Here is a 19,746-nt window from a genome sequence, read left to right as displayed (position 1 = left end):
TATTTGAGAGAGAGAATGAGAGAGAGAGAGAGAGAGCATGAAAAGAGAGAGGGTCAGAGGGCAACGCAGACTCCCTGCCAAGCAGGGAGCCTGATGCAGGGCTTGACCCCGGAACTCCAGGATCATGACCTGAGACAAAAGTAGCTGTTTAACCAACTGAGCCACCCAGGTGCCCTTTTTCCTTTAAACAGTCTCAGTTCTCTGGGATCAGGGACAGGGTGGGTGGACAGTACTGGAGGTGAAGGGGTTGGCAGGGATAACCTGCTCAGGCTGCTGTGAAAATAAGAGTGGTGATAGCAGTTCAGGCGTGTGTACCAGTAGAACTCTGTCTTTCTTTGTTTCTCCAAGAAAAGTGTATTAAAGGCAGAAAACACTAGTACATAGATCTTTGTCAGAAACAAGGATAGCAAATCAGTCACAGAAACTTCTATTTGGTTTCCCGGATATCAGACTTCAGAATCAAATCAAACTGCCAACTGTATGTAAAGTACCCAACTCTCGCCCGCGTGTGGCAGTACCATCACCGACTTGCCATCTGCTGGCCTGTCCACAGGATGGCTGCACATCCTGTTAAACCCTTTAAACCCTATATCTCTGGCCCCATGACACAAGTCCTCATACTGACTTTACCTCTGGATCATTTTGACTTTTGGCATTTTCTCATCTCAGAGTCTTCATCAGTGTTTTCCAGCTATGATAAACATTCATAGTCTCGAAAAAGCAGGGAAGAAATTGTTGTACTTGCTTTTCTTAAAAAAAAAAAAAAAAAAAAAAAAAAAAGGCTCTTACCTGCCTGCTTCTACTGCCATAGAACAGTTAGAGAGCTCTGTTGATGGGCACTGGCTGTGGGGTCCATTAACCCTATACCACAATGAGAGGCCTGGATTAAATGAGTTCAGGTTATAGAAAACCATTAACACACATTCACTGCATTAGCTCTTTCATTTCAATGTCAATGCATGCCCATCTCTTCAGTAAAACATAAAAACAAAATGAAGAAACATTTTAACTACTTCTCTTTCCCTTCAGAGACAGGCTTCTAGGTACTTTGTATTGCTTTTCTCTCTGATCTCATATTTACTCCTGCTCCATTGCCAGCTGTCTTATGCACTTTTATTCCAATGCTCTTGCTAAGGCTGCCCATAGATACCTGACCACTTTGCTGCTAAGTTCGAAGGACCCATTCCACTTTTTATCTTGCTGAAGCTCTTGTGAAGTCTTGGACGTTACACTCCTTGGAACTCTTCCCATTTTTTTGCTTCTATGTCACCACCCTTTCCCAGCTTTAGTTATTACCGGTCTGGCTCTCTTCTTTCTTGGTCTCCTTTGGGTCTTCTCCCTCACCTCATTTCTTAAATCTTGGTATTCCAGAGAACACCCTTCTTTACTTCCCTCTGTTAATTTTCATACCTGATAGTCTCCATGGGTCATCTCAACTATGCATGAATCTTTAGTTATCGTCTCTATGTTGATGATCTTCAAATCTTCAGCCCAGATCTTTCCCCCTGAGGTTCAACTACAAATATAACTGCCTATTGGACAACTCCACCTACCTGCCCCACAGGCATGTTCAATTCAGTTTACTTGAAATGGTTTCATTTCTATTGCAAAACCCTATCTTCCTTCTCTCTCTTAGTGGTAATATTATTGGCCGGCTTGTCTAAAAAGGTAACTTGATAGAATCTTTGACTCTTTTCTCTCCTCCCCCTCCCATATTCAATCAATGACCAAGACACATTGCTCTCCTTGCCTGAGAATAAATCCATCCTCTTATCTCCCAACCCCAAACTTACTCCCATTTCATGAATTAGACCCTAATCTTTTCTGGCTTGGGCTTCAAACACATAACTGTCTCTGTTTCTAGTCTTGTTCCTTCTTTTGCACTTAGTCTAAATCAGCTCTAGAGTGATCTTTTAGAAACGCAAATGTGATCATGCTATTCTCTTGCTTAAAATCCTTCACTAAGTGTCCTTAAAATCCTAGGTCACTCCCCCAACCCAAGCCCGTCCCACCCCAGCCCTTTACTGCTTCTTCTGTTGGACTGCTTTAGGGAAGATGAGCTAGAGTAATAGTTTAATCTCTAGCTATTTCATGCTTGGCTTCACTTTACTGAGGCTGCCAATTAGTGATTTAGAGGTGAACTCTTATGTGCTCTGCAGTGAACTGAGGCCTGCTTAAGTAGTCCTTGAAGAGCCTTTGGCCTTATTATCACAAAAAGCCTGCACTGACTTGAACCTATGACCTCAAGCTGAACATCTATATATTCCGTTGGCTGTCCCCTGAGTTAGGAGAGTGAGCTTTGGAAACGCTTTTGTTATTTCTAAGTCCAATTTGGCCTAAACACATATATTCTCAATTTGATAATATTTTAAATGTAATCTTTTCAGAAACAGATAAGTGTCTCTTTCCTTCTACTCTCCCCTTCTTATAATTGTTTTTTAGAGAGAGGTGAGAAGATCTTCTCAACTCTACTGACTTTTATAAAATGGCATAGGAGTGCCTTCATTTTCTTGTCTTGTCATCTGTCTTTTTCTGGTTTTAGAAATGGAAAGTAACAACAGCTGGGTGTGATCATGTCAGCAGGAAACATTCTCACTCCCGGCTGATTCACAAATTGCCCCTGTCTTGCTTGCTGTTTCAAACAGAGGGACAGAACATAGAATGGACAAGAAAATTAAAGAATCTGTAGATACAAATTCTACTTACAGAGGTAAATTCTATTTACAGGGTCAATAAATAAAGAAAGGATACACAAATACCAAAGACCCCCACAAGAAAAAAATATAACAAAAGTAACTCAGAAAAATTAGATACGGAGAGAACAAAAGGAGACACTGTTTTCTTAAGAACAACAAAAAAAAAATTTAGAAATTTTTTTTCACAGCTGGTAAATAAAATATGGTTTGTATAAAATATTCTAAAAGGTTGACAACTAGATAGTTATCATGGTAAACTTTCTCCTCTCTACCTGTTAGTCTTGTCTATAGCCTGAAAGAAATGACTGTCCAGGGGAAGAAAATCAACACTATGCATCTTACACAAGGATATCCTCCACCAGGGTGTGAAGGGCACTGGGATTGCGGATCAGTTTGTCTAGGAAGCTGACAATGTCAGTAAATTTCGGTCTGTGATTTCTCTCCTTCTGCCAACAATGGAGCATCAGCTGGTGTAGAGACGCTGGACAGCCCATGGGAGCTGGAAGTCTATAGCCTTCTTCAATGGACAGGATGACCTAAATGCAAACACACACAAGTTAGTCTCTTATTTTTTGGGACAAATAACACGACATATGCTAAGTTATCATTCTTTTTTATTCGGGAAGTAGAAACAAAAATATTGGTAAACATGAAAACTTGTGGGTACAAGCAGCCCAAACAAAGATAAATACAAAAGTTGTAAGTATCTACATTAATATCTGCTGACGTCTCTTTGAAGAAAATGTTTCTAAACATTTGGTATTCAGAGGGGAGGTTAAGCTTCATCACAATTTCAAGAAATAGTTCCTGTGTGATTTAACTGGAACGTCTCAAACCCAATTAGGGCATCAGAAAGTCAGTATAAGATTGATGTGTTTGGTGCAAACCACATGTGACAAATGTGTTAAGTAAAATCGTACCTCTGTTGAAGCACTGAACTCCTGAGTCATTTTTTATCCTTTTATAATAATGTCACTGTGTGTTCTTTTGCTGGCTATCATTCCTTCTTTCTTCTTTATTGCTTATTTAATTTCTCTTTGCTTACTTCTGCCTTTCCCTTAGTCTGACTCCAACATGATTATGAAGTCCTCTCTGAACTCCTAAGGTCATTCAATCCTTGAAATGCTCTCAGTGGCTAGCTTAAGACTACAGGGCAACAGGATCATTCAAGCCTGAGTATCCTCAGGGACAGTGCTCTCCAATAGAACTTTTTTTCTCTCTGTCCAACATGATAGAAACTAGTCACGTGTGGCTGTTGAGTGGTTGAAATGTGGCTAAAAAGACTGAGGAATTGAGCTTTGTGTTTTAGTTCATTTTAATTCATTAAAGTTTAAATTTAAATAGCCCCATGTGGCTAGCGGCTACTATATGGGAGAGGGAGGGTCTAGGGAAAGGAATCTCTATAAGAAGCCGAAGTTAAGAATAACAACGTGATGACAATAAGGTAGTTTTTTTTGTTTTGCTTTTTTGAACTCAGGAGATCAAATATAAAATAAGGCAGGATAGTTATCTATTTTTTATATGGCCCACCTGGGAATCTCCTAATAATATAACACAATTGACTTGGAATTTATATAGCTTATTTTTTTTTTTATGTGTTCAAAGTATTCATGTGGCCCTTTATCTTCTTTTTCTTTTAAGATTTTATTTATTTATTTTACAGAGAGAGCGAGAGAGAGAGAGAGACAGAGAGAGAGCAAGAGTGGGGAGGAAGCAGAGGGAGAGGGGGAGAGAATATGAAGAAGACTCCATGCTGAGTGTGGAGCCCAACATGAAGCTCGAACTCACAACCTCGATATCACGACCTGAAACCAAGAGTCAGGTGCTTAACCAATTGAGCCACCCAGGCGCCCCATTATGCAACCCTTTATTCTTATATCATCTCTGAAAGAGAGAAAGAAAAAGGAAAGGGTCCATCCCCCATTTTTGAGGTGGGAAGCTGAGGAACAGACTGATAGTTAAAGGCAGGCACACCTCAACCTCATCCCTGCCTTCATCAACAATAGATATAAAAATGCAAGTGTTGAGATTGTTAACCTGAGACCTATCTTTATGGTAGCATCAGCTACACACTTTTTGTAATTTGTAAAAACACATCTTAATATCTTTTTTAACTGACACTGTTGACAGGACTCGGAAATGTCCATAATTCATGCTAGAAGCAGTTCGCAAAAAGGAGCAATAATATGCCTGTAAGAACCTCTTAACTGCTAAGCTTTAGCTTTTTGGTACTAGGGAATTTCTTATAATCCCATCAGTGTCTTTGTGACCAGAATACTTTAACCTGTCATGACACTAGCATTTTTGTATTCATTTTATACCATTATTGAACAAGATTTTTTTCTTATCTGTTTTCTGATTATGTTTGTTATCAACTAAGCTTGGATTTTAAGACCTTTTGTGACACATTTTAGTAAAATAAGATATGTGTAAAATGCTTGTATAGCCTCAAAACTACTGTGGATAGTTCTGAAAAGTAGCTAAGAAAAATAGGACAGAATTCGATTATAAAAAGGCTTTAAAATCCCACTCTAGGAGAGCACTGTAGTTGATTTACCCCAGTTACCTAATTATAAGTACATAGAATGAAATAGATGATAAGTGAGGTTATATTTTGAGAAAAAAAATATTAGTTGCTTATTGAGTATCTATCAGGCGCTACATGATTTGCATCTTTTTCTTCACTGTGTAAAATAACTCAATTCAATAGTTGTTATTATTGCTATTATTTTTTTTAAAAATTGGAGCCTAATGTGGAACTTGAACTCATGACTCTGAGATCAAGATCAAGCTGAGATCAAGAGTTGGATGCTTAATGGACAGAGCTTCCAAGGTGCCCTTTATTGTCATACTCTTAAGTGAAAAAATTTAGACCTAGAGAGATTAGGAAAATTGCCCAAATTCACACAGCATAGGTGGCAGAGCTATCATTTAAACTGAGTTCCATTAGCTTCCAAACTTTTTTCTCTGACCACTCCCCAGAAATGCTTTTTAGTTCTCACTATAAATCTTCCTTTCCAATTTTATATCAATTAACAGGATCATAGGAATGATTTCCATGTTACATTTTGTCATAGCATTTGACTTCATTGTTTTTATTTGGATCTCAACTTTATATTCTGTGTAAATCAAACATGTATTTACTTCATAGTTTGTAAAATGTTATCTTAGCCTGAAGAGAGTGATTTCTGAATGCTTCTGAGTCTTGTACACATTTCTATTATTGCATCTATTACATTGCATTGTAACTATTCATCTGCTTTTCCACTAGGGCTATACATACTTGAAAGCAGGAATTATGCCTGTAGATTTTACATTCTTATCAATTAGTATGATGCCTAACACATTAATAAATATTAGGGAACAAAATAAAAGCTATTAGAAGAAATTTTTGAATGTATTTTGATAGAGCAGCAAATTCTTAGAAAACCTGAAGTTTTAAACTACCCCAGAGGCATTCAAAGTATGAGCATGGCAGCATTTGGAATCCCCTCCGAAGGAAGGACATGTTGATCAAAAATTGGAGCATGGCGCTGCATTCTCCAAGTGATCTCATGATCTCACTTTGGTTTTCTTGGACAATGAGCCAGTGAGACCAGGGTTTGCTGTTCCCCAGGAGAGAAGGACTGGACTCAAACTCAGCTTTCTGTGAGACTGGTGGCTTCTTCCTCCTGTCTAGAGGGGTTACTATTTCTCAGTGTCTTCATGGTCCTTTGCTGACTTTCCTAGACAACTGTGGTAAATAATTAATGTCCAGTGCAGACTGCTTAGTGCCAAGTGGGTTGCTCATAGTCTCTTTTGACAAATTGCTCTCATAATTGTCTGTAAAAGAAGAGTGTGGACCCTTGTCTGGAACCTTTACCCATAATGAGTTCAGCAATGTTGCTGGCCCCAGGATGCTTTTCTGTGGGGACAGTGGCCTTTTCTTCTGGTTGAACTCTGACTTTTACATTCCCTTAATTCTTTAACTTGTGACTTTGTAAAATTTGTGGAGCCCAGTATCATGTCAATTGTCATACATAAAGGGTCCTTGTAGGATAATAGTAACAACAATAACAACCCTGACAATAACAGCTGTTAATGAGAGCTTTCGGATACTTCCAGGTACCAGTTCTAAATGATTTACATGTATCAACTCTTTCAGTCCTCATAAAAACCTGTGAGGTAGGTACTATCACTTTCCCTACCTTACAGAAAAGGAATGTAAATAGAGAGAGGTTTAACTTGTCCAAGATTGTACCCTTAAAAGTCCTGGCTTCAAGGGAGCCAAAGGAAGAGATTTAAGCAATGTGATTCACAAAAAAGGTTAAAAGACAACTTCCTAAAGGATTTTTAAATTTATTCATCCAAAGAGATATATATTAACCATTTAACATCTACTATTGAGCATGCTATGTATAAGAGGTAACAAATGGGTAAGAAATATCTGTCTTTAGGAAACATATAATCTAGTGAAGACGACTGGGGAGTTTGAATACAGTAAGTGCCAAGTAGAACAGGGAGTTTATGGGAGCATGTGAAGAACTGCCTAACCTAGCCGTGGTTCTCAGAGGAGGTGAGCTGGATCTTACAGGAAGTATAGAAGGTAGCAGGGTCAACTGGATAGGTTGAAGGTAGACTATGGGACCTGCTCAGGGAATGAAAGCAGATTTGTGCAGCTAGAATAGAGACTTCAAAGAGAGGGATGGCATGATTTGAGGTTGGGAGGTTAAGTAAAAATAATAGTTCTTAGGGTCATGAATGGTTTTGTATGCTACGAGTGACTTTTTGCAAAGGGAAAAGGGTTTTAGCAAGTAAATTGACATTAGATTTGCCTTTGGGAAGCTCACGCTGGCTTCAGTGTGGAGAGCACACTGGGAGGAATGGGAGATCAGGAAGGAGGTTTGCAGTGATCCAGGCAAGAGATGGCCTTAGTGGAGGCCTTAGTGGAGGCAACGACTGTGGCATACAGGAAGCGGGCGATTGGACAGGAACACAGGATAGGGTTAAGGTTAGACGTGGCAGGACAGGTTTTTGGGTTGGTATCCTGATAAAGACAGAGACCACAGGAGAAGAAACAATTTTGGGGCCGGAGTGATGATGAGTTCAATTTCCTCTGAGCTTTCTGGTTTCAGATTCAAATAACATATTAACTTTGAGAGCTTATTATGTGCCACACTCTGGCTTAGCTCGCTTTATTTAGGTCTTGGATTACCTTATTATGTAAGTATGGTTATGCATATTTTATAGGTAAGAAAGCTGAAGCTCAAACTGATACATAGATTGGGTCAGTATTGCATAGCTAATAATTCCCTGAAAAAAGAACTGGTATTATCATCTTGATAGCCTCTGGATCATGGTAGTGGTAGAGAACATCTGTCCTGAGCCTTGAGCCAGATCCCTGACTTTGTGCCAGAATTAAATCCTGAGCCTCTTTCCCCATTCTGTGCACTCCATGCTGCCCCACCTACCTGCATGTGCTGGCACAGCCGCAGCTCATGCTCTGCCTTCTCTGTGGGTTTTTTAAATCTATCACTTTCAGTAGATCTTTATGACGTTGTCAAGCAGGCACCTTAGATTTATTTTGTTCAAAACTCATCCCAGGGGCGCCTGGGTGGCTCAGTGGGTTAAAGCCTCTGCCTTCGGCTCAGGTTATGATCCCAGAGTCCTGGGATCGAGCCCCACATCGGGCTCTCTGTTCCGCAGGGAGCCTGCTTCCTCCTCTCTCTCTGCCTGCCTCTCTGCCTACTTGTGATCTCTGTCTGTCAAATAAATAAATAAACAAAATCTTTAAAAACAAACAAACAAAAACTCATCCCATTCCTCCTTTGGGATTCCTGTCCTTTGCAAAGAGTACCACTGTTCTTCAGTGACTCAACACAGAGATCAAGGAGTCATTTGGGACTCTCTCTTCCCTGATGCTCAAAAGCACCTGAATTCGTGCTAATGCTACTACCTTCATATATTTTAAATCCGCTCCATTTTGAATTCTCCCTCCAAATGATTTCTTTCCTAGTTTGCTAACAGCCTCCTAACGAGTCCACTCCTCTTCCTTTCCCTTCTCCACTCATCTCCCACAGTGCAGCGGAAGCAATCCTGAGGTGGTACTGTGATCCCATTTCTCCCACGTCTGAAATTCTGTGGCTGCTTGCCTTGAGCCTGGCTCTTGGTCCTCACCTTTGTCTGTGTCCAGGCCTTTGCTCTGGCCATTCCAAAACACTTGTGCTCTTTCAGCTGGGAGAGCTGGGCCCCTCAAGGGCAGCAAATGTTTCTTTTGCCCATAGGTTCCCAGCATCTAGCACAATGCCTTGTCAAGTAAAAAAATAGAGCTTCAGTGGTCACATATGTGATCTATGAAAGCTGTATTTTATGGGAAGCTTGGGAAAACCTATATTAACCTTTATCTTCATAAACATGTCTTTGGTGAGCAGCTTTGTTTTATAGGTATTTTCTGATTCCTTAGTTAAGGGCTCATGAGGGGCTAGAAGCATATGGGATACTTTGTCTAAAAGACTAATTGAGGTTTGTTGTTTTAGGATATGAAGGAGTGATAATTAACTACAGAGAATTTTGTAACAGTTTGTGATAGGTGTAGGCTGTCATCCTTTGGAGAAAAGTTATACAAGGTTAAACCCTTATTTAAAAATGCAAGAAGAAAATTAAAATAAAGTGAAAAAAATATGAAAATGACTGCAGTAATAATTTCCATGCAGAGGTAGAAGGAATTAGATTCTGTCAGAATTTATTATCTAAAACCTGGCTGGTTGTTCCAAATAGACCATACTGGTTCCTTGTCATTGACACCGCAATTTTTAGCAGCCTAGAATCAACATAAGGCTCAGTTGGGGCACGTAGCAGACTGTTCTGCTCTTGCTGAATCTGATGAGTTTTCCAATTGTGTTGACAGTTTCTGAATCAAAGCAGGCAATGTGCACCTTTTATTAAGCCAGTCAAACAAGAAGTAGACAGTCAATATGAAGACGTTAAGACATCCCTGAACAATACCATTGAACAAGGACTGCTTGGGTTGTGCAGGGAATCACATTTTTATGTTATAAGGCTGCTAAGTATCTCCAAAAAGAAGCACATTGACTTTAGTTATTCATACTTTCTTTTAAAAGAAACTGTCTCAAAATTTTAGTCTACCGAAATGTACATTAGTAAATGGAATGTGAAATGATTTTATTCTTATCTTCCCTCTAAATATTCATCATGGCTTTGTGGAAAACCTATAGTCTTAGGTAGAAAGAAGATAGTGAGGCAAAGGGTACCAATATATACTTCCTTTTTGGGGTAATGATTACTTATATTTATTAGGATATTTGATATTTAATACAATAATGCTGAAAACACTGGTAATCTCTTTTCCTGATATGCAACATAAAGATTATGTCTACATGGGAGAGGGGAAAAGAAGGAAGGAAAGACGTAGTTATAAGTAAATAACATTTATAATCTTATACTGATTTTCTTACTCGATATTTTTCCACATCTAGGATTTAAAATTCAGTGAAAGGCAATCAAGACCCAAATGAAATTCAGTGTCTGATAAGAAAAAAGGATACAAGGGAGTGAAAAAAATAAGGTACAGACAGAAAACATTTTTTCAGAGGCTCATTTGTAATTTGTAGATCATTAGGGCATGGAAGCCTAAGATTTCCTTTTCAAGTTTAAGATAACAAATTCCTTGAAAGTCTACATTTAGGGCAGTTCCCAAACCTCACTTTTTGGAACTCACTATAGAATATCAAGGACCTTTTTAAAATGAAGAGTGGTTGTCTATAGGAGGTTACCACCTTTGAGACTGTTGAATGAGTGGACACAATGAGGAACAATATGAAGTGTAGGACTCTCAGAGGTTAAAGGTTCTTGGTAAGATTTGCCATTTGGAGAATTGTTTACCCCTAATGGTTGAAAGTCACACCTGTTGTGACAAATAACTAACATTATGTAATGATGTTTCAGTTTGTAAGTCATGCAAAGAGCATTAGCAAAGTAATCCCCTGAACTGCATCGAAGTGCTAAACTGTTGGGCAGGCCTCTATGTCCTCATTAATGAAGAAAAGACAACTGGATTCAATGCCTGCAATTGTACCGTTTAGCTCAAAAAGCTGGAGTCCCTGAAACTGAGGTCTTTATCTGTAGGGCCTTTGGTAACCTCTCTATAATCTGAGGTTCTGTAACCTCCAGGTCTAGATTTGGCCTTCACAGAATAGGACTTCCTTTCCCACAGAATTCCAAATGCAGGGAGACCAAACCCCAGACAGGGCTAGAGACTGTCCTGGCTAGATAAGACATATGGAAATCAACTTTATGAGTATAAAGAAAAGGGGGCTCTTAAAATGTCCTCTTTGTAAATGCTCCAAAGAGAGCAAAAGATGGAATAAAAATTTTAAGAGCTAAAGAATGTAAAAATATTTCAATATGTAAATATATCAAAGTTATAATTAATTTTTTATGAAAACATTACTGGCATGTATACATTTTCTAGCTTTGTGGTCACTTAGTTACAAAAAAGTTTCCCTTGAAAATTACCCTGTGGTAGTAGCATATTGGTTATTGGTTTCCTCTACTTGGAACTTTACCATCTGAATTATTTACAACGGTGATTGATTGCCTTTCATAATATTCTCTATCACTCTTGACTCTAGCAGACATGCATCATGCTAGTATAATTAGTATATATTTAATTAAAATGCTGCTATTGCCTACATACTGATAGTAGCAGTTCTTGAAAAATTGTGCAAAGGAAGGCCATTTTGGCAATTGCCTTGGTATAGTACATATTCAAATAAATGCAAAAATTCCCTCAGTAATATGGAAAGGTTGAAATAATGGGAATGGGCCTTTAGCAATTTCCTGTATCTTTCTTACACAGATCATTACACAAAGACCATTACATAATAAAGAAGAGTTTGGAAAATCTAATCAGAGACAAAAATTGGAAATGACTGGACTCTCTGAGTCATAAAATCATACTGCATTTCTAGGTAAGTGGATTCTACCCATCCACTATTCTTGGCTGAAATACTGACCTATAATTGTAAAGGTTATAGAATTATGAGGACAAACAAGAAATAGGGTAAAAGGTTATTTTCTTCCTTTATAAATTTTTGAAAAAAGAAATCAATTCCAATAAGGTCAAAAGGTTCTTTTCAACTGCATGACCTATAAAAAGAAAACCCTGAAGATAAACTCTATTTTTTTTCTTCATGTAAGCTTCAGAAAGCAATCTAAAACAAAACTTACTATTCTATAAAAGCTTTCGAAAACTAAGGAGCATAACCCCCTCAGAAAGACTGAGGCAGCATTATGTTTCCTAGTAAGTGTCAAACAAGATGTTCTCTAATACTGGCTCTTTTTTTGGAAAAATGAACTAACTTAGTAGCATATGCCTAAATGAAACCATACCCATGAGACATTTGGGTTTCAAATTGCTTCAAGTTTGTGTGTGTGTGTGTGTGTGTGTTTGTTTGTTTTTGTCTTTGTTGTTTCGTTTTGTTTTTAAACAGCATCATGTCAAGGAAAAAACAAAGCAAAACAAAACCCAAGACTCTGGTTTTGTGTTTAGATCATTAGATCAAGCCAAGTAGCCTTTCATTTATGTGGTATTAGTTTTTTTCCTACATATTAACTCTGTGGGGATTTGGTTATTTAATGTTGCCTACTGTTCATGTTTTGCTTCCATTTTCTTCTGTTAAGCACATTATACAGTGTAAGTGTTGGAAGAACCGCGGTGCCCTTGGTGTCATCTTTGGAACTTGCATAGTTCCTAGCATTACATTGTACTTCCATTGTATAATAAACAACAATTACTTGAACTTGGATGAAAATAACATAAAAAATAACCCAGCAATGCCTTTAAAAAAAAAAAGAAAGAAAGCTAGGAAACAGCAAGGAGCTGTACACCTTCAACATGTCTATGACATGTTTCTGGTAGTAGGCTTAATTTTTCCATCATTAGAATTTGATTTTAACTGACTGCTGTATATGCTTTTGAGAAATGTAATAAATTTGTTACATTTTATAAATTTTTAATATTCAGACACAGAACATTACAAAAAAGATTTGTCGCTCCAAACAACAGCAAGTCAATCTGCATTCTTTTGCTAATAGAAAACAAAAACACTTCTCTTGTGACAGATTGGCATACATAATTAAAGATGCTTTCATTTCATTATATAGAACCTCTGTAGTATAGAGATTCCTTTGAATATTAGACTTCTACAGTATAACTTAGAGGGTAAAAGCATGTACTTTGGAGTAACCAAGGGGCTTGACCTTTAGTTCTACTATTAACTAGCTAGTAACCTTGAGTAAGTTATTTAAATTTTCTGGAAAGCCTCAGTGCTCTTACCTAGAAATGGTAGTAATAATAGTATTTATTTTAGATAATTATTTTGAAGATTAAATGAGCTAATAATCTAAAATACTTGGCTCAGAAAATGGAAACTATGATTATTACACTTGATTAATTAAACACCTTCTAGGTACCAGGTGTTTTACATATACTATCTAGTCCTGCAGTTGAGTATTCTGAATCCTGTTATGGATAGCATCTCAGAAAGCTTAAACAACTTGCCTAAGATAACACAGCCAGTGAATTGTGGAGCTGGGATTTGAACCCAGCTCTTTCTAGCCTTAAAGCAGTGGCTTTTCACTGGCAGTGATTTTTGTACCCCATCTCTGACTGGCCAATGTCTGGGGCCATTTTTGGTTGTCATGTCTGGGAAGACGATACTGATATCTCAGGGGTAAAGTAAAGGCTGGGGATGCTTCAAAACACCCTACAATGTACAAGGCAGCTCCCCACAACCAAGAATTACTCAGCCCAACATGTGGTATGCCAATAGTTCTGAGGCTGAGAAACCTTGCTCCAAAGCTCTCATGATCTTGCCGATATACCAGAGGCCTCACTAGAATAAGGTGGTGCACGATGTTAATGTTTTGATACTGCAGTAAATAAAGTTGCTCTTGAAAAAAAAATTTATACCAAAAAAGGACACAATAGTATATCTCAGGCAACACAATTGCTTTCTTTTGGGGGACCTCCCCCCTCACTGCCTGTGGTTATGGCGAAACTGCCAATCACAGTGCTCATCTGCCTATGAAGGCACAGGCTGGTACATAAAGCTAGCTGGGTCAATCACAATGTCTACTTCCCTGGCCTGGTTTGGGTTCAGGGTTGGGCAGGACCCTGACAGAGCCAACTAGAGTCTTCTCTGGGATTCATATGTGAGTTTTCACAGAGGAAAAAAGTTTCATTCTGCCAAGGTTGCCAAGCTGGAATGCTGAGCCTTGGAGTATAAAGAGTATAACAAAGAGGACCTTTGCTGTAGGAGAAAATGAGGTCAACAGATCTAGGGAACCACTAAAAACCCTGCATGATTCCCTGTAGGAGAAAATTAGGTCAACAGATCTAGGGAACCACGAAAAACCCTGCATGATCCCTGGGATGCAGCACCACTAACCTTCTTAGTCTCATGAATGAAATGTTTAAAAATCTTTTTACTCAAGTTAGTTTGGGTTGAGTTTCTGTCATTTATAATCAAAGGAATGCTGAATAATAGAGTTTGCATGCTTTTTCTGACATATATTGGGAAAAAAAATAACTATGCTCCATTCACAGTGTTGTTTCTATCTTAAAAAAAATAAAAAGAAAAAAGAAAAAAGAAGGCATGAGGACTACCCTTGAGGAATGCACATTCTCTTGGGGGCAGGGCTAGGACTCAGGAATATCAGAAGTTCCCCTTCTCACCTACATAGTGGCCTCCTTGAGAGCAGGGACTGGGTTTCTATTTTTCCATCCCCGCCCCACAGGCATACCTGGCCCAGTGACTGGCACATGTTTAATAAGTAACTGCTGACTAGCTAAGCAGATGGCACCTGCTGTTATGTTTGTAAGTTCTTTTATGGTCTAATCTTGTCTACTCTTTTCTCATTTTCTTTCCCTAATGTACAATACTACTGACCTGTGGGAAACTCATTATATTATTCACTAAAACAGATTCTACAAACTCAGAATTGTTCACTGTAATAAAATATGCCATGGTCTACAGAATAGAGAGACTATTTCATAAAAACGTTCTGAAATTTCCTGAACTCATTTAAAATCATAAAACACGTTAGCATTCTGTATTTAACTAAGCCCACAGCTTAAACTCACAAAATGTAGTAAAAGTATAAAATATTCAAAAAGAACATAGTTGGATTTTTATTGTCCAAAATATTACTTTCCTTATTTAAAATGCACCTTGGCAAACAAAAGACAATACTTTGACCAAATAAATGAGAAATGTAGAACAAACAGGGAATAACTGGTATTTGGAGAGGAGCAGCTGGGAAAGTTTTGATTAAGCTATTTCTGCTTCCAAACAGAAATTCTGGTTACAGGATCCATCACAGATATGCTGACTTCCAATATGTTAAGCTACACAGAATTTCAACTCCTTACAGCAGCAGCAAAAAATAGTCACAAGATACATAAAAGATTTCAGCTCTTACCACTTTCCTCTGGTTTTGTATTGATCTGAGGACCTCAAGAGTTTGAATCCCTTTCCCACCCAGAAGCTTTTGTTCTCTTATTTTTAGATTCTTGCTTGGATACTTTTTGGTAACCACTCAGAGATGATGAAAATTTCCAGCTTAGTTTCTACCTGGTCCTCAAAAAACAGTCAAGCTCTGGGTGGAAGGAGCACTCAGGCTCAGCCCTGTGCTGCGGGCATTGGCAATCCTGAACAAATGAGAATAGCCTTAATGTTGGGAGTCAATTACTGGCTGCAACAGCTTCTTCTGGTTCCAGATATAGTCTCTGTGGCCAAATGAGGTCTAATAGACAGAATTATTCTCTAAATGATCATCTTGGCCACAGATAATCAATAACCATGGCCAGAATGGCTGGGTAAGCTGTTAGGCAAGATCCGAGAAGGGAAGGGTCGGCAACAGAGTTGGGAACCCTCTAGGCAACAATTAAGAACGATTTACATGGTCGTCTATGTTGGAAATTACACATTTGGACATTTTCCCCTCAGAGGCTGCTCTCCAAAAAATCTGGCTTGTGCTGTGGTATCTTAAACATGTACCCGCTCTGTTCTGTGGAAGTCCTGTCTCCTTCTTGTCACCTCCTCAGAGATTCTGGAATGTCCTGAACTTCAGAAAAGAACCACCTGGATCATTCCCTTGTCGACACAACTATGATAATTTCTCCAGAGATGTTAAAAATCATAGCTTATTATTGTTAAAAGGGATAGTAAAAATCACCTAACCCAGTCCTTTTATTATATTTATTGGTCATGAAGCTGAGGCACTTTGAAAATTAAGTGGGCTTTTATTGTTGAATTATAGTCCACATAATGATAGCCAGGGATACTTAATTGGCAGTACAGTGTACCCTAGCTGGTAAGATGGTAATTCAAGAGGCAGGAAAAATAATGGAATTTCTCTTTACATTTATTTATCTCATTCTACTATAAGAAAGATTATTTATAAATGTTTACAAAGAATAACTAATTATGACTTTATGACCACACAAAAATGACTTTGATGAACATATTTGGCACTGTACATAATGTATTCAAAATCAAACCCTTTGCATTTTTTATTCCCTTTTTATGTTCTTTTCCCCCAAAGCAGGGATTATCATGTTATGATACTACGTCTTTCACTTCTGACTTTGTTTACAGTCTATCTTCCTTCTGCTGGAGGGTGAGCTCCATGAAGACTAGACATCACTGGCTACATAGGGAGCTACATGGACTGTAAACCAAACCAAAAAAGAAGCAGTTATTTCCTCCTCTCTTTTTCTTGCCCATGTCTTGTTCTAGAAGGTTATTAGCATGTCCTCTAAGATCACCATCAAATTGTTAGCTATATGATTCTAGGGGAATCATGTCACATTTGTATACCTCAATTTCACAAGTATGTTGGACTTGGGCTGGACTAGATAATCTTTTGGTCCCTTCCAGATATAACATTTCTTATCTGTTCTATTTCTAGTTCCTAGAACAGAGAAGGCACCCAATAAATATTTTTAAATGAACAAATGAATATATTAGTATGGTAGTACTGTACATAATGCGCAAACAAATATATGTCAGCTGTGAATGCCTGAGAACTTTTTATCCGTAAGGGTATATTGTTTGTAGTGTTTGGAGCCTATGAATTGGGCATTTTTTATTTGAAGTCTGCTAGGGGAACTGGTTAAGGACTAAATGGGATACTAATGAAAGATGGCACTTGAAGTGAGGGCTCTTCTGTGCAGTGGAGACTTACTCACTGGGAAAAGGATTTTTTATTCTGGAGATTTGCTTGAGTGGCCTATTTTAGTCATGAGAAAGTAGGATAAGTAGGCAAGCATTATTTTGAGCTTAGAGCAGAGCAGGAACTATGGTGACTGAATGCAGGGCTTCCATTACCATGGATAATGGGTTTTTTAAAAAAAATTAGTTCCATTCAGGATTAAAGGGGCAAATTTCTGCTTCTGATATTCAGTTTTAAGAAGAACTGGACTGGCGATCACAAGTTGCTCCAAACAAGGCCCAGTGGCAGAAAAGAGCAATGAGGTCCTTCAAATAAAATTCCCTGAAGAATAGTAGACTCTTGGTAGATGACCTGCATCCAAAAGTCTTTAAGTTTTGGGAGTTGAGCCGAGGTCACGGGTTAGGGCACAGTCTATACTTAAGGGCAGATGCACTGCGGGACCTACCCACATGGGCTGTGTTTCGATGATGCTCATTGGAGAGCAATGATTGAACAGTGTGTGTGACCTCAAACTTGCTGCCATGTAGGTTTCTAGACCGGCATTCTCCAGAGTCAACAGGTCCCCATAGACTGAGTAGGACTCAGCTTCAAAAATCACACTGTCTGGCAGGGAGAAACAATCACCATGGTGAGCAAATCCAGTCTTCTCCATTCCTGGTATTAAAACTGTGTTTGTTACTCAGTAAGTCCTTTAGATCCTTGGACAACTTGAGGTTGGGATGGAATAATGAATGAGGTAGGAGGTATGGATGGAATGCCCAAGCAAATGACTGGGAAAAACAGAAACAACAACAGCAACAAAAAGAGATGTGAAAATAGATTTAGTCTGAGTATGTATAGGGGTTTTCTATGATTAAATTGCCTTTTTTTTTTTTTTAACTGTGAACATCCAGAAGCACATTAGAGGTGAGCTCCCATTAGCATTGAGGAAGGTAAATGAGTGGACAAAGTCCACAAATTCTGAGATGAGAAAGTGTGAAATTAAAATCTATTTTCAGTTCTAACAGTATACTTATTGGCATTGTCAGGTACTTATATTTCCTGACTACTGTTGTTATCTCTTCGGAGGTCATAGAGATCACATGTGTGTTGACTTTCTTGTTGTATAATATTATTAATCACCAAGGTAATTTTTACAGGTAAAACAGGAACAAAAGAAATTGCATAAAGGGTCATATATCTCAAAAGGATCATATCAAATTTCATACTGATAATACATTGCCTAAAAGTACTTGCTCTTTTTCTTCTAAGTATTATTTAGTTTAAATTAATTTGCTTTTTACAGTGGCAGATTACATTGCCCTCAGGAAGAAATGAAAGGTAAACATTATTTTGTAGGTCAAGACCGTTGCATTAGCACAGTCATGTGTGTAGGAGCAACGTGTGTAGGAGTCTCGAATGTAAGATGTGGATCAGGGATCATGCGACAAAGCCCATCAGCTGGCCCCTGTGACATGCAGTACAGCTCAGAGTGAAAGGTTACTTAGCTTCTTAAACTCAGCCACAGACCCTGAACAACTCTCAGGAAGAGAAGGGCTAATCTGAGTGAGGGCAAAAGACATATTTACTCCTCAGAGTTAACGTGTTTATACTCACAAAATGGCAGTTTAACTATTGATGGCACTTACGTCTTGGTTAGACATTTCCCAATAAGGTCTCTCTCCATAGGACATGACCTCCCACATGACAATGCCATAGCTCCACGCGTCACTTGCTGAGGAGAATTTTCTGTAGGCAATAGCTTCTGGGGCCGTCCACCTTATGGGAATTTTCCCACCCTGGAAAACAAATTGGAAATTTCTCAGCTGACTCACAAGTGTATTAAAAAATGAAATGGCAGTCCAATTAAATAACTTTTGTTAGAAAGATCTAAATACTGCGTGATAGCATTGGCATTTTAAATAAAAATAAGAGAATAAGAATAATGTTAAATGTCAGAAATATTTTTTCCTATAATAATTATTCAGTGCTAGCAACTTTAATGGGAAATAAGTCACACTTCAGAAATACTTTATTTCATTCATTGGGGAAATTTATTTTCACTTTAGATTCACACAATTAAACTCACTATCGTGCCATTTGAAGAAAGTTCTGGATTATAGAACATTAAAACTAAATATCATTCAACATTCATTAAACATTGTATTACATGTATAAATAATAATGAGAATAACTTCTAAGTTAATTGAAGATAAATGGTTAAATGCAGAACTGAGACATTCTCTGCGGTTCAATATTTATCAGGACTTTCCCTCTTTCCTTTTTATCTATGATTATATTTACTTTAAATTAAAAAATCCTTTAACATTATACAAGGGCACCTGAGAAGGGTAGTTCTTCTTTGGAACACTTTAGGCCAGATTATATTCTAGTTCTTCAGTGTTCCCTTTCACATTTGAACATATTAAAGAGATGAAATAGCATGAATTTAATCTATATTGGTCAGGTATTAAAGCCCGCTATTGTGTTATACTTATTTTTTTATCAGCATTTATTACACTTTATCTCTCAAAACACTCTATAAATCCTTTTTACTGTAATGACAAGAACAAAACAATTCATCCATTTGATGTACAATCTTTGAAATTTTTGTAGCTCTGAACAGCAAGTCGAGCGGGGAGAGAGCACCGCTGTCGCCACTAGATGGCGGAAGAGAACAACGAGCTGTGCCCGGACAGCATTTTCTGGCTTCGCGTTGTAAGCTTCTGCAGGCAGCGCAGATCTTTAACTGTCAGAAAGCTCCAGGATGGAATTGCCTCATCAATAGCCGCACTTCCACATCATCTCATTACCCACGTCTCCCAAAGTCCGG

At 38.2% G+C, this 19,746-nt stretch overlaps 1 protein-coding gene across 4 annotated transcripts in view; it reads right to left on the bottom strand.

Annotated features, from left to right (window-relative positions):
- EPHA6 (EPH receptor A6) overlaps nucleotides 1–19,746 on the bottom strand; it is an 887,146-nt gene that overhangs the window by 14,439 nt on the left and 852,961 nt on the right. For all 4 annotated transcript variants that reach the window (XM_004773009.2, XM_004773010.2, XM_045088243.1 and 1 more), the window contains 3 exons: nucleotides 18,563–18,712; nucleotides 3,039–3,232; nucleotides 790–861 (listed from right to left, as the gene is read on the bottom strand). In XM_004773009.2, the coding sequence (XP_004773066.1) occupies nucleotides 790–861; nucleotides 3,039–3,232; nucleotides 18,563–18,712 (416 nt within the window). The remainder of the gene's footprint in view (nucleotides 1–789; nucleotides 862–3,038; nucleotides 3,233–18,562; nucleotides 18,713–19,746) is intronic.

The sequence above is a fragment of the Mustela putorius genome, unplaced genomic scaffold (genome assembly GCF_011764305.1).
Source record: "Mustela putorius furo isolate JIRA1106 unplaced genomic scaffold, ASM1176430v1.1 tig00003834_pilon_pilon_pilon, whole genome shotgun sequence".
Lineage (NCBI taxonomy): Eukaryota > Metazoa > Chordata > Mammalia > Carnivora > Mustelidae > Mustela > Mustela putorius.
Note: the sequence above shows the minus strand (reverse complement) of the source record. Positions and strands in the feature narration are given on the sequence as shown.